Below are 16,259 nucleotides of genomic sequence, written 5' to 3' on the forward strand. Positions count from 1 at the left end.
AAACATTTCTACAGGGTAGCAGTGTAAAGTTACAGAGGAGGTCTAGTGTGAGAATTATTGCTCTTGCTCCGACGTTCCTGGCGATATGTCACGTGTGTGGTTTGAACACCGTTTACATATGTGGGCATGGCCTACATATGTGTTCACCACTACATGCGAGCACGGGGTGACGGGGGCACTTTAAACTTTTTTTTATTAATTTATGTAATTTTCGTTTTGCACTGTCCCTTTAAAAAAAAAAAAAAAAAAAATCACTTTTATTCTTATCACAAAAAATGCATGCATCCCCTGTTATAGAAATAATTAGTGACAGGTCCTCTTTATGGAGAGATATGGGGTCAATAAGTCCCCACATCTCTCCTCTGAAATGTAAAGCATTGGATAAAAAAAAAAGCACTGATCTAGTGCTTTAGAAAAAAAATGGCCTTAACGGGAAGTGATGTCGCTCCGGTCCTCCAAGGGCATAGAGATGAGTGGCGGCCATCTTTCCTTCACTCATCTCTATACCCAGCACCGGGATCAGTAGTTTCTCAGGTAAGGCTGAGAACTACCATGCGACGGCCGGTGGAAGCAAGGCGCGGGCGGCAACGGTGAGGGGTGGGAGGTGGCGAGGGGCGGGGGGTTTTCGGCACCTGTATTGGCCAAAAGGGGTGTTTTCGGCCAAAACTTTTCAGCCACTGAAATTTCGGTGCATCCCTATTAGATAGCATTTCTGTAACCTCTTCCCACCAGCCGAACGCATATATGTGGCCTCTCGGCCGGTGGGCCTTAATGCCAAGAAGCCGCATATATGCATACCAAGATGTAAATATGGCTGTGCTGAAACCATGCACCCTGTACGAACCCAGCAGTTACCGGCGGGTAACAGAAAGCTCTCGATCTCTACTTGTGATCAGGAGCTTTCCCATCATGTAACCGCTGTGACAGCCAATCATGACCCGCCTTCTGGCGTCTAGAATGTCTTAAAGGCCCTGGGAAGTGCCGGCGGGAAAGGGTTCATTTAGTACGTTTGTTTTACAAAGGTACGCACATACCACCTCTATTAAAGTAGAAGTCCAACCAAACCCTAACTAAGCCTAAATTTACTCCCAGCCCCATTTCAGGCCTACCCTGTAAAAGGAAAGAAGTCTATACCTACCTATTCTGAAGTCGTTCCGGGTCACGTGATCGGCTCCCAGCGCCGGCTTCAGTGTAGAGGAGGGACGGCTGACAACGTGTGCCCCATAGTAAGCCTCTGGATGACGTCACCGCCCAGGCTCTGCACCCGTTGTCGGGGATCTCTCGCTGGAGTGATCACATGACCGGACTGGAGCATCTTCAGAACAGGTAAGTATAGACTTCTTTCCTTTCACAGGGTGAATAGAATAGGTTTAGAATGGGGGTGGGAGTAAATTAAAGCTTAAATAACCTCTTCACGCCGGCCGCACGCAAATGTGCGGCCTCCCGGTGTCTGGGCCTTGACGCCGAGCGGCCGCACATTTGCGTGCAATTAACAAAAAACATATGTGCTGAGAGCGCGCCCTGCGCACTCCCAGCACACATGTCCGGTACTCACGGAAAGGTCCCGATCCCCTCTTTCGATCGGGACCTTTCCCGATCATGTGACCGCTGTGATGGCAAGTCACGTTGGTCACATGACGTTAAAACCCCGCCCCCTCCTCCCGGCTTCTGAAACCCTTAAAGGGCCAGGAGGTCCCGGCGCCAAGGGGTTAAGGTTTGGCTTGCCTTCCACTTTAAATTTTTTTTTTTTTCTACAATAAAAGATTTTAACTAAAGAAAATACAAAAATATAACACATCAAATTTATGAAATCTTTAAAAAGAAAAAATAAAACAAACTCAGATTTATCATAGTGCTCTTCTAACAGAAGTTAAAGAACTTACCTCTGTTACAAAAAGTGTGCGTGGATCGATGATGTCCAGGAAGTGTCGAAATCTTCCGTAGAATGTGCTCTGAGGGAGAAGACAAACACAGCATTAGATTGGAGGACTCCCACCGATTCAGGTCACCTATCTTTGCAATGGTGGTGCTCTGTAGTCTTGAAGTGCAAACTATGGAATGCTTTAAAATGAACCTAACTTCAAAAATCTTTTAGGGAACATTTATAAATATTAATGCCCAAGCATTATCCTGGTGACATTTAGAGTAGGATTTTGTGAGGTCACTCCTGTGCTACTCATTGTTCTCCTTGCTGAAGAGGAAGCAGTACCTGCAGTGCAAGGATCTCCCTGCTTCTGTTTCATTCATTCTGTTGATCTGTGCTTCCTCCTCCTCTTCTGCTGCTTTAACATCTTGCAGACCTCCTGCCTGCAATGTACTGTGGACAGGCGGCCTGTACAGGCACAGTGACATACCTGTCCATCATTGGCTTCTTCTGGGTACAGGTCCCACGTGTGTGCCCCTGCCCGCCGACTCCTGCTGTGATTGTTCACAGAGGGAGTTAGCCAGCAGGCACCTGCTGATCAGCTGTGTCCAATCACAGCCCAGAGCCCTGTGTTGACAATCAACACAGGGCTCTGTACAGGGAGAACAATCTCATTATACACACATTACACATGGTTAGGCACACATTTAACCCCTTGATTACCCGAGATGTTAACCCCTTCCCAGCCAGTGTCATTAGTACAGTGACAGTGTATAGTATTATCACTGATTACGGTTTTAATGATACACTGATTACACTGCACTGATGGGCACCGATGAGGCTGCACTGATGGGAACTGATGAGGCTGCATCGATGAGGCCGAACGGACTGGCAACTGCTGGGGCTGCACTGATATTCAGTGTCGTTAAAGTGCTGTCAGTATTGCTGGTTATCGGCTTTCCTTTCCTAACACGGTGACAGCGATGAGGGAAGGAAAAGCTGATAAGCAGCAAGTCTGTTCACATGTGATCAGCTGTAATTTGGACACCGCTGATCACTTGGTAAAGGGCTGCTGTGATTGGCCCTTTACCACAACCTGTGATCAGCTGTGTCCAAAGAACACAACGGTCGCAAAGCGCTTGATGCACATCCTAGGGGAAGCGCATGAGGAGCGTTCTTGGAGGACGGCTTACAGTAGCCCTCCCAGATTAGAGAACCACACTGTAGCCGTATTTCGGCTACAGCACGGTACTAGAGTGCTTAAATGGAAAGTTCACCTCACTCAAAATATCATGGCAACCCCTCTGCAGCCTGCTGTACATAGTCACTCCAGCCGAAAACGATAATCGATTTGGCCAAAGGCTGAATTTGGCCAGCCACTGATTTTCAGTGCAGCCCCATCAGTGCCCATCAGTGCAGCTTATCAGTGCTGCCTATCAGTACCGCCTCATCAGTGCCCATAAATGCAGCTTCATCAGCGCCCATCAGTGCAGCCTCATCAGCGCCCACCAGAGCAGCCTCATCAGCGCCCACCAGAGCAGCCTCATCAGCGCCCATCAGAGCAGCCTCATCAGCGCCCATCAGAGGAGCCTCATCAGCGCCCATCAGAGGAGCCTCATCAGCGCCCATCAGAGGAGCCTCATCAGCGCCCATCAGAGGAGCCTCATCAGCGCCCATCAGAGGAGCCTCATCAGCGCCCATCAGAGGAGCCTCATCAGCGCCCATCAGAGTAGCCTCATCAGCGCCCATCAGAGCAGCCTCATCAGCGCCCATCAGTGCAGCCTCATCAGCGCCCATCAGTGCAGTCTCATCAGCGCCCATCAGTGCAGTCTCATCAGCGCCCATCAGTGCAGTCTCATCAGCACCCATCAGAGCAGCCTTATCAGCGCCAATCAGTGCAGCCTCATCAGCGCCCATTAGAGCAGTCTCATCAGCGCTCATCAGTGCAGCCTCATCAGCGCCCATCAGAGCACCCTCATCAGCGCCCATCAGAGGAGCCTCATCAGCGCCCATCAGTGCAGTCTCATCAGCGCCCATCAGTGCAGTCTCATCAGCGCCCATCAGTGCAGTCTCATCAGCGCCCATCAGTGCAGTCTCATCAGCGCCCATCAGTGCAGTCTCATCAGCGCCCATCAGTGCAGTCTCATCAGCGCCCATCAGTGCAGTCTCATCAGCGCCCATCAGTGCAGCCTCATCTGTGCAGCGCACATAAGTGAAGAAAAAATTATTTATTTGCAATTTTTTTTTTTAACAGAAACAAATTTGTTTAGCAAATAATACAAAACCCCAGTGGTGATTAAATACCACCAAAAGAAAGCTGTATCTGTCTAAAAAAAAAACCACGAAAATTCCATATGGGTAGAGTGTTGCATGACTGCGCAATTGTCAAAGTGCAACCGTGCTAAAAGCTGAACACTGGCCTGGGCAGGAAGGGGATGAAAGTTCCCGATATTGACGAGGTTAATTTCAGATTTAGGTTAAGCATTGGGTTTGGGTACGATGCATGGAATAATCGATCGATCAGATGTAAATCCAAAGAATAATATATTGGATACCAAACTATTTTCATCTTCACGATGCTCAAGTATTGGATGAAACTTTATGATCAAATCAAATGAAAATGTAATTTATACGCGTAGGATGCTTTCTTCTGGTCCCGGAGGAAAGACTTGGAAAACACAGATCTTGTATAATGTGAAATACAGCTTTAGATACGGTGCAGTCAGAACACATCAGGGAAGCGGTAATGCAGCGAATCTTATAGCCGGATCGCGGGCAGACCTTCCATAAGGTGGAAAATCACATTAGGCCCTGGAGAGGATGAATCGGATCGCTGATGTTGTGTTCGGCATATGTGCCGGTCTACAAGCCAGGAGAACAGCTGGGGGACGTTTACAGGTTACATCAGGCGTAGCCATCAATCTGACCTGATTTCCGGAAATAGTAACATTCGGCTCTGCAGACAGAACATCAACCTGAATTCCACCGCTGCTTCTGTAGGGTATGTGAACAAAGGAGCCGCTTGCTGCTATGACAGCGTATCTAAGCCAAAACTTAATTTCTTGTCCTGTAGGCACAACATTCTCCAAAGAGATGGAAATCCCCTCTTAGGCTAGCTATGCATGCTTGGATTCCCCCACTAAACAGCGTGGATGGCGGAATCACCTCTGCTGGCTATTGTACACAGACAGCCATGACACTCTTGGCTGCCTGTATACCTGAAAAGCGTCAGAATCTGACAGGATAGAGTTACTGAAGAATCACTGCCCAGACGACCAATGACACTCATGGCATCCCTATCAGGACTTCCAATGTTATTCTCAAAATCCTTACCAGGTCATCCAATTGTACCCTCAAAATTCCTACTAGGACTTCCAAGGATACTATACTCAGAATCCCTAGCAGGGCCTCCAGTGGTACTTTCTGAATCCCTGCCGGGACTTCCAAGGGTACTCGCAGAATCCCTGCCGGGACTTCCAAGGGTACTCGCAGAATCCCTGTTGGGACTTCCAAGGGTACTCGCAGAATAGCTATCGGGACTTCCAAGGGTACTCACAGAATCCCTGCCGGGACTTCCAAGGGTAATCGCAGAATCCCTGTTGAGACTTCACGGGGTAATCGCAGAATCTCTGCCGGGACTTCCAAGGGTACTCGCAGAATCCCCGCCGGGACGTCCAAGGGTACTCGCAGAATAGCTGCCGGGACTTCACAGGGTAATCGCAGAATAGCTGCCGGGACTTCACAGGGTAATCGCAGAATCCCTGCTGGGACTTCACAGGGTAATCGCAGAATCCCTGCCGGGACACCCAAGGGTACTCGCAGAATCTCTGCCGGGACACCCAAGGGTACTCGCAGAATCTCTGCTGGGACACCCAAGGGTACTCGCAGAATCTCTGCCGGGACACCCAAGGGTACTCGCAGAATCTCTGCCGGGACACCCAAGGGTACTCGCAGAATCTCTGCCAGGACACCCAAGGGTACTCGCAGAATCTCAGCCGGGACACCCAAGGGTACTCGCAGAATCTCAGCCGGGACACCCAAGGGTACTCGCAGAATCCCTGCTGGGACTTTCAAGGGTACTTGCAAAATTCCTGCCAGTATTTCCAATGGTACTCTCAGAATCCCTAACAGGACTTCCAATGGAGCATGCAGAATCCCTGCCAGGACTTGCCAAGTTGCCAGCAATGACATTCAACATGTTCTATAACCATCAAGGGTATTTAAGCAATTGCCTTTGAAGTGGCTGGTGTCATGTCTGATCACCGATGGACTGAAAGCTTAAGAGTTACAATACTTTCTTACCATTGCTGACCTAGGTTGACCTGAGTACTTTCTTGCTTACTGCCAGCTTAGATCTTTGTATGGACCTGACTATGCTCTCACCTGCCATCTGTCCTGACCTCTGCTTGTACCCAACTGCTCTTTCCTCCAGCCCTGTAAACAGTCTCCACATTGTAGCCTCTCCATTCCAGCAATCTGAAGGTTGTAGGGTGATTCTTAGGGTCACGACCTGGTGGCAGTTTGCAGAGACGTAACCTGGAACCAAGTACTGAGTACATATGCATGCTTCTACTTTTCAGAGGTCCGATATTGTTCTATGTACAATCCTTGTTTTATTGATTGCATGGAATATTCTAATTTTCTGAGATTGTGGATTTGGGGTTTTCATGAGCTGTAAACCATAATCATCACAATGATGACAAATCACGGCTTGAACTATCTTGCTTTGCTTTGCAAATGTCATCACTGGTGTTCTAGAACACTTATTGTGTATCCATTACTGTTGCTTTGGATTTCATTATATATGTGTAGCGCAGATCCCTGATGCGTCTCAGGCTCACTTCCCAAGTGGGTGTAAAGGCTGACAATCTGGGAACTCTGTAACCAGGTAGGGAATGTCTTTTTACGATTTGAAGCTCGTTGAACTTGGTTGGGGTGCAGGGTGAGCTTTTGGATGCTCCAAATTTAGTGCACAACATAGCAAAAGGATGCTCTCTGCTTGACTATACTGTACAGGATAATTTCCCCACTTCCTGACAGTAGGAGAACCAGCAACACAGGGACTTCAAGCATAGAAACAGTCCCATTTAGCAACACTGGAGCAGACACTCAAAGGGTTAAAACAGCACCAGTCACTGGGATCCCACACTCAGACCTATACTTACAATATCCCTGTATACTTTAATGCCTCCGTCCAATATCAGCCAGACCCTTTTCCCATGAGCTCCTGGACCACATCCTCAGTGAACCCCCTTTGAATTGGCTCTAGCTCCTCTCACAAAGTAGCCCCCCTTCCAAGTTTTCACTGAGCTGGGACCCCAGAAGGACAGCAGCCCTTCAGGATGGGGTCTTCTCCTCCTGGACAAAACCCTGCTGCTCCAGATACCAGACTATTGATACAGCCCTCAGCTATCTTACTAGGCATTCTCTCCCCTAGGGATTGGCCAAAACCACAACAAGATTCAGGCCCTAGGTCTGACTCTTCCAAAACCACTATATTCTGGAATCCACTAGAAGGTGGGGAGGAAACAGCTGAGCAAGTGAGACTCAGACCAGCAAAAACAAAACAAAACATTGCTCCACAGGTTACAGGGGAAAAAAAAAACAAAATATCTACCAACCTATTCGAGGAGGGTGTATTAAAGCCTTGATGCTGGCATCTAGGGGTAGATTTACTAAAACTGGAAAGTGCAAAATCTGATGCAGCTGTGCATGGTAACCAATCAGCTTCTAACTTCAGCTAGTACGATTATGCTTGGACAAAAAACTCCTCGAAGTTGAAGTTTTTGTAAATCAACCCCAGTGCCAATTCAGCTTTACTACAACACGTTTATTACCATATTTCTGAATGGTATGATCCAATGTCCCTGTATGTTGGGGCTAGTTAGTTTAGTCCACAGATAAACCCATCCCTTCTTCTTCATAATCCCTCACTAAGCTACCAACCTTCATAGCAGGTATAAAGCTGAAAAGATTGTCTGTTTACACTTCAAATTACCATCCCATATACTACATTTAAAAAGTAAAACTATGTTGGACTAAACTGCTGTGTCTTATTGAGGAGCTAAGCTGTCTGTGGAGGGTGCATATTCAGCAGGTGGCCATACCGGCCAGATGGAGCAAGATCTAAAGGGGGTATTCCAATGCATAAGGCAGTGTTTGAAACATAACAACTGGCACCCACAAGGAATAAGAAAAGGCAGTGAGGAAGGTTGGCTCATTTTGTCAAAGACAAGCAGAAAACAACAGCTGTTCTCTGATTGATGGCCATGGGCAACCAAGGCGCTTCTCTCCCCTCATCCTACATGTGATATAAGATAGTCCCTGAGACAGCTACAAATCAATCTGGATATGAAAGGGTTAACACGTCATCAACATATTGCACCCAGCACTGGTGCATGTGCGTAGGTGGGACGGCTGCGCTATTACATTCTTATATTTTTATGCTCCTGAACGATTATTTCATCAACACAGATGAAATGTAAATGATTAAAGATAATGCAACATATTTCACACTCCTAATCGCGCAGCTTGAAATGAACACTTTGAGCCGAGTCCAAAAACCCCACCGCCGAGTTTTACTTCCTATTCTCCCGAGTACAGGAGAGGAGTCTGTACAACTCTGCAAGACTGCAGGGAAGGCTGGCGTAAGGATTTCATTATTTTTAAAGTGTAACTAAATGTAAAAATAAAAAATTCATAGAAGAGTAGGTTAACTCCTCACTTTTTCAAGTGGTGTCATTCCATTTTCCTTCTTCATTCCAATCTTCATACTACTTAACATAGTCATAATGAAAAATTCTTGACTGTCAAGTCCTAGGGTGACAACGCTCTTTGAGCAGTTCCCTAAACAAAAGCAGCATGGCCACCTTGGGAGGTAAGTTCCCCGTGGACTCCAAGAGGACATCCCAAGTCACAGCATGCCATTACATAAAGCTGGAAATCCACAGGGAATGCAAGGCATTATGGCATGTCCACTTCATCTCAAGAAGACATGCACCTGTGCAAGGGGGTAAGGTGGCTGGGCACAATGCCAAAAAATATTAGTAATAGGGTATATTAGAGAAAAAAAAATCCACACTTCTACAAGAGACATTGCCCAACAGATGAGGGCCACACTTACCGGCCACTTTATTAGATACACCTTGCTAGTATCGGGTTGGACCCCCTCTTGCCTTCAGAACCGCCTTATTCTTCATGGCATAGATCCAACAAGGTATTGGAAACATTCCTCAGAGATTTTGCTCCATATTGACATGATAGCATCATGCAATTTCTACAGATTTTTCAGCTGCACATCCATGATACGAATCTCCCGTTCCACCACATCCCAAAGGTGCTCTATTGGATTGAGATCTGGTGACTGTGGAGGCCATTGGAGTACAGTGAACCCATTGTCAAGTTGAGATGATTTGAGCTTTGTGACATGGTGCATTATCCTGCTGGAAGGAGCCATCAGAAGATGGGGACACTGTAGCTACAGTTGAAAGAAAAAGTATGTGAACCCCTTGGGATTACGTGGAGTTTTGCATGAATTGGGCATAAAATGTGCTCTGAACGTCATCTAAGTCACAACAATAGAAGAACACAGTCTGCTGAACATAATACTACACAAACATTAGCTGTTGCCATGGTTTAATTGCACATAACATGTAAACATTCACAGTGCAGGGAGGAAAAAGTATGTGAGGCCCTAGCTTAATGACTTCTCCCAGGTCAAGGTTGGCTCACTCCTGGCTCCAATTAGCTCTGGGAGAAGTCATTAAGCTAGGGCCTCACATACTTTTTCCTCCCTGCACTGTGAATGTTTACATGTTATGTGCAATTAAACCATGGCAACATCTAATGTTTGTGTAGTATTATGTTCAGCAGACTGTGTTCTTCTATTGTTGTGACTTAGATGACGTTCAGAGCACATTTTATGCCCAATTCATGCAAAACTCCACGTAATCCCAAGGAGTTCACATACTTTTTCTTGCAACTGTTTAAAGGGATGGTGTCTGGTCCGGGGTGTGACCAGAGGTATGTGACTGACGCAGGGAAACGCAGGCTTCAGATAAGTTATAAACAATATAATTTATTAAAGACTAACAATACAAACATAAACGCAGTGCAATACTAAAACATAACACAGTGCAAACGAACCAAACCAAACCACCCACAGATAACAGTACATACAATGCAAGCGTCGTCAGGCAGGCCGGGTCAATAACAATCGGGCAGGTAGGTACAGGGGGTCAGGCAGAGAATGGTCGGGGTCACAAGCCAGGGATAAAACAGGAGAAGTCAGCAGAGGTCCGGATCAGGCAGGGTCAGCAATGAATCAGACAGAGACAGGAACAGGAACAAGATACAGGGCCCAGGAAAAACACGCACCAAGGCCGAGACTGCAGGTCTGGCCATCCCTTAAATACACCTGCATGATCAACTTCAGGTGTTTGGCTGGCTGCAGGGTTGAGTCTCTGATTGCTGGGAGCACCCGCTGGCCAGCCCTGGTACTGCAGCCCACAAGGCAGGTGAGTCCCACCATTACTGGCAAGTCCATTCCTGACAGTTGGGCATGGTAAGCTACAATACTCAGGTAGGCCGTTGCATTTAAATGATGCTCAGTTAGTATTAAGGGGCCTAAAGTGTGCCAAGAAACTATCCCCCCCCCACACCATTACACCACCGCCAACCTGAACCATTGACAGAAGACAGGATGGATCCATGCTTTCATGTTGTTTACACCAAATTTTGACCCTACCATCTGAATGTCACAGCTGAAATTGAGAAGCATCAGACCAGGCAATGTTCTTCCAATCTTCTGTTGTCTGATTTTGGTGAGCCTGTGCAAATTGTCACGTCCATTTCCTGTTCTTAGCCGACAGGAGTGGCACACGGTGTGGTCTTCTGCTGCTGTAGCCCATCTGCTTCAAGTTTCGTCATTTTGTGCATTCAGAGATGGTATTTTGCATACCTTGGTAGTAACAAGTGCTTATTTGAGTTACTGTTGCCTTTCTATCATCTCCAACCTGTCTGCCCATTATCCTCTGACTTCTGACATCAATAAGGCATTTTCGTCCACACAACTGCCACTCACTGGATAATTTCTCTTATTCGGACCATTCTCTGTAATTCCTAGAGATCAGCAGTTTTTTAAATACTCAGACCAGCCCATCTGGCAGTAGCAACCTTGCCACGTTCAAAGTCACTGAAGTCCTTTTCTTCCCCATTCTGATGGTCGGTTTGAACTTTAGCAAGTCGTTTTCACCACGTCTAGATGCCTAAGTGCATTGAATTGCTGCCATGTGATTGGCTGATTAGCAATTTGTGTTATCAAGCAATTAAACAGGTGTACCTAATAAAGTGGCTGGTGAGTGTATATCTGTTCAGTTTTCTACTCTCAGCCATTTTATGGGCCAGCTCTCTGGGTGTCATGTCTGATGTGTGACTTGGTAAGTATACATGTTGGGAATGGTGGGGGTAGTGGGATTCGACTACAGGGAAGGGGTGAAGATGCATGGCTGGGTAAGCATGCATGCCTGGGGATGGGGGAAGAGATGAGGAAGGGTAGGTACACATGCCTGAAGATGGGGTGGAGAACGGGGTGAGGGCAAGAAGGCATGGCTGCATGAGTACACATGCTTGGGAATGGGTTAAGTACACGTCTCAGGACAGAGGGTGGAATACAGGAGGGGGTGAGGAAGAGTGGATGGAAAAGTACACATGCCTGGTGATGGGGTGATGGACCGTGGATAAGGGGTAAGGAAGCATGGATAAGTACACATTCTTGGGGATGTGGCTATAGACTACAAAGAGGGGTGAGGAAATGTGGCTTGGTATGTACACATACCTGGAGATGGGGTGGTGTACTATGAGGAGTGGGTGAGGAAGCTTGGCTCGGTAAGTGCACATGCTTGGGGATGAAACACAGAGCGGGGGTGAGGAAGTGTAGCTTGGTAAGTATACATGCCTGGCGATGGGATGATGGAATATGGAGAAGGGGTGGGGAAGATTGGCTGGGTAAGTACACATGAAAGGCAATGGAGCATGGGGAAGGAATGGCTAAGCTTGGCTGGGTAAGTACACATTCTTGCTGATGGGGTTGGAGACTACAGAGAGGGGTGAGGAAGTTTGACTGGGTAAGTATACATGCCTGAAGATGGAATAGTGAACTACAGGGAGGGGGTGAAGAAGCATGGCTACATAAGTACACATTCCTGGGGATGAGCCAGTGGACCATGGGGAAGGGGTGAGGAAGTGTGGTTGGGCAAGTATACATGCCTGGCAATGGAGCATGGAGAAGGGGGGGGAGGCTTGGATGGGTAAGTACACATTCCTGGGGATGGCCCAGTGGACAATGGGGAAGGAGTGAGGAAGCATGGCTAGGTAAGTACACATTCCTGGGGGTGGGGCAGTGGACCATGGTAAAGGGGTGAGGAAGTGTGGTTGGGCAAGTATACATGCCTGGCAATGGAGCATGGAGAAGGGGGGGGAGGCTTGGATGAGTAAGTACACATTCCTGGGGATGGCCCAGTGGACCATGGGGAAGGAGTGAGGAAGCATGGCTAGGTAAGTACACATTCCAGGGGATGGGGCAGTGGACCATGGGAAAGGGGTGAGGAAGTGTGGTTGGGCAAGTATACATGCCTCGCAATGGAGCATGGAGAAGGAGGGGAGCCTTGGATGGGTAAGTACCCATTCCTGGGGATGGTCCAGTGGACCATGGGGAAGGAGTGAGGAAGCATGGCTAGGTAAGTACACATTCCTGGAGATTGGACTAGGTGCAGAACTGTTGCCCTGAACAGAAGAAGTGACAGCATCTGTTTAATATCTGCCTAGAGTTCCACTTTAAGTCAGGGGTAGTAGAATGAAGCCCACGTCTGATAGCCCCCTTAAGTCACAAATAATATAATAATGTAAATATGGTACAGCAAAGGTGTAAAAAAAAAAAAAAAAATGCTGAAAGTCACACTGAAAAATTGCTGTGATATAAACACGTAAAATGTATGCTAGCTGAAGTCGCACTTAGTTTGGACCTTGCCACGCGCCAATAAAAATCTCCAGGAATTTTCCTCTATAAGGGGAGGAAATGCACAGAATCCATCAGCTTGTTTATCAGGGATGATCTTTAGGCGAGTGATGCCTCCTGGTAACGTGGCCTCCGTGTCCTGCCAAACGCTCCGAGCATCAGCTGCAGTGTCTGTCAAAAAGAGCGCACAATATGTCTCCCCCTCACTCTCTCCCCGTGTGCGCTCCTCCATCTTCCAGATCTGACATCATGCTATATGGCAGCTTGCACACATATTTCCTCTGCAAAACGCCCAGCATGAGCCCTCTCATCTGTTCGCCCATTTCTCATTTATTTCTCCCCTTTTCAAGGAAAACTAAATCGTCATATTACAATATTTATTACTATGACGTTTACCTGAATTTTGGTGCCATTTTTTTTGCAGGCTTTTTTCATATTTTAGCAAATCACATCTTATACCTTGGTTTGTAGTCGCCCCCAACTGGCCACCTGTATATTAGGAAGAATGCACAGCATCCATGCTGAAGGACTGCCAAGACTGAGCTCAGTTAGCGTATGGACAGCATGCTGGTTATAGTCGGTCTGAGCCTTGGATAGTATTGTAATGAGAGACAAAAGATTACTAAACGGGAACCAATGCCACCATATACCTAATGCTTTGTCCCCCGCTCCCCATTAAAGATTGGCACCTTTGGGGAGCGGGTACCCAAATTTGACAGGTACCCGCTCTCACTTACACTGCGATCGCCTAGGCAATCAGAAGCGGAAGTCATTCTCCCTCCCTCCCTCCCTCCCCGTAGTCTACTGGGACACGTGATAGGTCCCAGAAGACTACGGGGCCATTCACAAAGCACAGCGCTTCTCGCACATGTGCAGTGGGCACCCGGATGTGAAGCTGTAAGCTGTCACAGCCGGGTGCCCATACTAAAGATGTCGGTGCCAAAGAGAGAAGACGGCCAGTGAAACCAGCCGTGGTGAGGACACCGATGGACTGAGGGACAGGTGTCTGTATTTTAAAAGTCAGCAGCTACAGTTTCTGTAGCTGCTGACTTTTTTTTTTTTTTTTTTTGGAACTCCGCTTTAAAATGGGTTGCCCTATGCGAAAAGCAGAATTGCGTGAAAATCACAATATCAAAATCACATAGCTCGTTCCAGCAATGTGATATTGTGAATAGGGCCTTACCGGTCTCCTCCCCACCCCCACCCTGACTACTGTGAAAAGAGAAGCAGTGCTCTGATGAGCTCATCTGCCACTCTGCTCTCTCCTCCTATCAGTATGCTCCCCCTGCTGCAACACACCTGTATGGCATCTTGTGCTTCTAGCTCCCCAAGCCGGGGTTCTGCTTGCACAGGGACATTTAAAAAAAAATGTGTAAAGTCCATCTAACACAAATCTCCTCCCCACCCATCATCAGGGTATGAATTTTGACACTACCTAGATGACAGGAATGTGGATGGGATTCTTTGCCCCTTCTCTCATTTCAGTAGCCTGCACAAGCAACCTTAAGGTGCCCCAATGCACTGTGCAATAGCAGCCAATGGACAATGCACATACAGGTGAAACTCGAAAAATTAGAATATCGTGCAAAAGTTCATTTATTTCAGTAATGCAACTTAAAAGGTGAAACTAATATATGAGATAGACTCATTACATGCAAAGCAAGATAGTTCAAGCCGTGATTTGTCATCATTGTGATGATTATGGCTTACAGCTCATGAAAACCCCAAATCCACAATCTCAGAAAATTAGAATATTCCATGCAATCAATAAAACAAGGATTGTACATAGAACAATATCGCACCTCTGAAAAGTAGAAGCATGCATACAGTCAGGTCCATAAATATTGGGACATCGACACAATTCTAACATTTTTGGCTCTATACACCACCACAATGGATTTGAAATGAAATGAACAAGATGTGCTTTAACTGCAGACTGTCAGCTTTAATTTGAGGGTATTTACATCCAAATCAGGTGAACGGTGTAGGAATTACAACAGTTTGCATATGTGCCTCCCACTTGGTAAGGGACCAAAAGTAATGGGACAGAATAATAATCATAAATCAAAATTTCACTTTTTAATACTTGGTTGCAAATCCTTTGCAGTCAATTACAGCCTGAAGTCTGGAACGCACAGACATCACCAGACGCTGGGTTTCATCCCTGGTGATGCTCTGCCAGGCCTCTACTGCAACTGTCTTCAGTTCCTGCTTGTTCTTGGGGCATTTTCCCTTCAGTTTTGTCTTCAGCAAGTGAAATGCATGCTCAGTCGGATTCAGGTCAGGTGATTGACTTGGCCATTGCAGAACATTCCACTTCTTTCCCTTAAAAAACTCTTTGGTTGCTTTTGCAGTCTGCTTTGGGTCATTGTCCATCTGCACTGTGAAGCGTCCAATGAGTTGTGAAGCATTTGGCTGAATATGAGCAGATAATATTCCCCGAAACACTTCAGAATTCATCCTGCTGCTTTTGTCAGCAGTCACTTCATCAATAAATACAAGAGAACCAGTTCCATTGGCAGCCATACATGCCCACGCCATGACACTACCACCACCATGCTTCACTGATGAGGTGGTATGCTTAGGATCATGAGCAGTTCCTTTCCTTCTCCATACTCTTCTCTTCCCATCACTCTGGTACAAGTTGATCTTAGTCTCATCTGTCCATAGGATGTTGTTCCAGAACTGTGAAGGCTTTTTTACATGTCGTTTGGCAAACTCTAATCTGGCCTTCCTGTTTTTGAGGCTCACCAATGGTTTCCATCTTGTGGTGAACCCTCTGTATTCAGTCTGGTGAAGTCTTCTCTTGATTGTTGACTTTGACACACATACACCTACCTCCTGGAGAGTGTTCTTGATCTGGCCAACTGTTGTGAAGGGTGTTTTCTTCACCAGGGAAAGAATTCTTCAGTCATCCACCACAGTTGTTTTCTGTGGTCTTCCAGGTCTTTTGGTGTTGCTGAGCTCACCGGTGCGTTCCTTCTTTTTAGGAATGTTCCAAACAGTTGTTTTGGCCACACCTAATGTTTTTGCTATCTCTCTGATGGGTTTGTTTTGTTTTTTCAGCCTAATGATGGCTTGCTTCACTGATAGTGATAGCTCTTTGGATCTCATCTTGAGAGTTGACAGCAACAGATTCCAAATGCATATAGCACACTTGAAATGAACTCTGGACCTTTTATCTGCTCATTGTAATTGGGATAATGAGGGAATAACACACAGCTGGCCATGGAACAGCTGAGAAGCCAATTGTCCCATTACTTTTGCTCCCTTACCAAGTGGGAGGCACATATGCAAACTGTTGTAATTCCTACACCGTTCACCTGATTTGAATGTAAATACCCTCAAATTAAAGCTGACAGTCTGCAGTTAAAGCACATC

General features: G+C 46.7%; 1 protein-coding gene across 1 annotated transcript in view; it reads right to left on the bottom strand.

Annotated features, from left to right (window-relative positions):
• The window catches only part of SFXN5 (sideroflexin 5), a 444,072-nt gene that overhangs the window by 408,787 nt on the left and 19,026 nt on the right, over window positions 1-16,259 (bottom strand). Inside the window, exon 2 of the mRNA XM_089661198.1 lies at window positions 1,884-1,952. Within this exon, the coding sequence (XP_089517324.1) occupies window positions 1,884-1,952 (69 nt within the window). The remainder of the gene's footprint in view (window positions 1-1,883; window positions 1,953-16,259) is intronic.

This window comes from Staurois parvus, unplaced genomic scaffold (assembly GCF_062004578.1).
Source record: "Staurois parvus isolate SC_StPar_1 unplaced genomic scaffold, SC_StPar_1.0 ptg001325l, whole genome shotgun sequence".
Classification (NCBI taxonomy): domain Eukaryota; kingdom Metazoa; phylum Chordata; class Amphibia; order Anura; family Ranidae; genus Staurois; species Staurois parvus.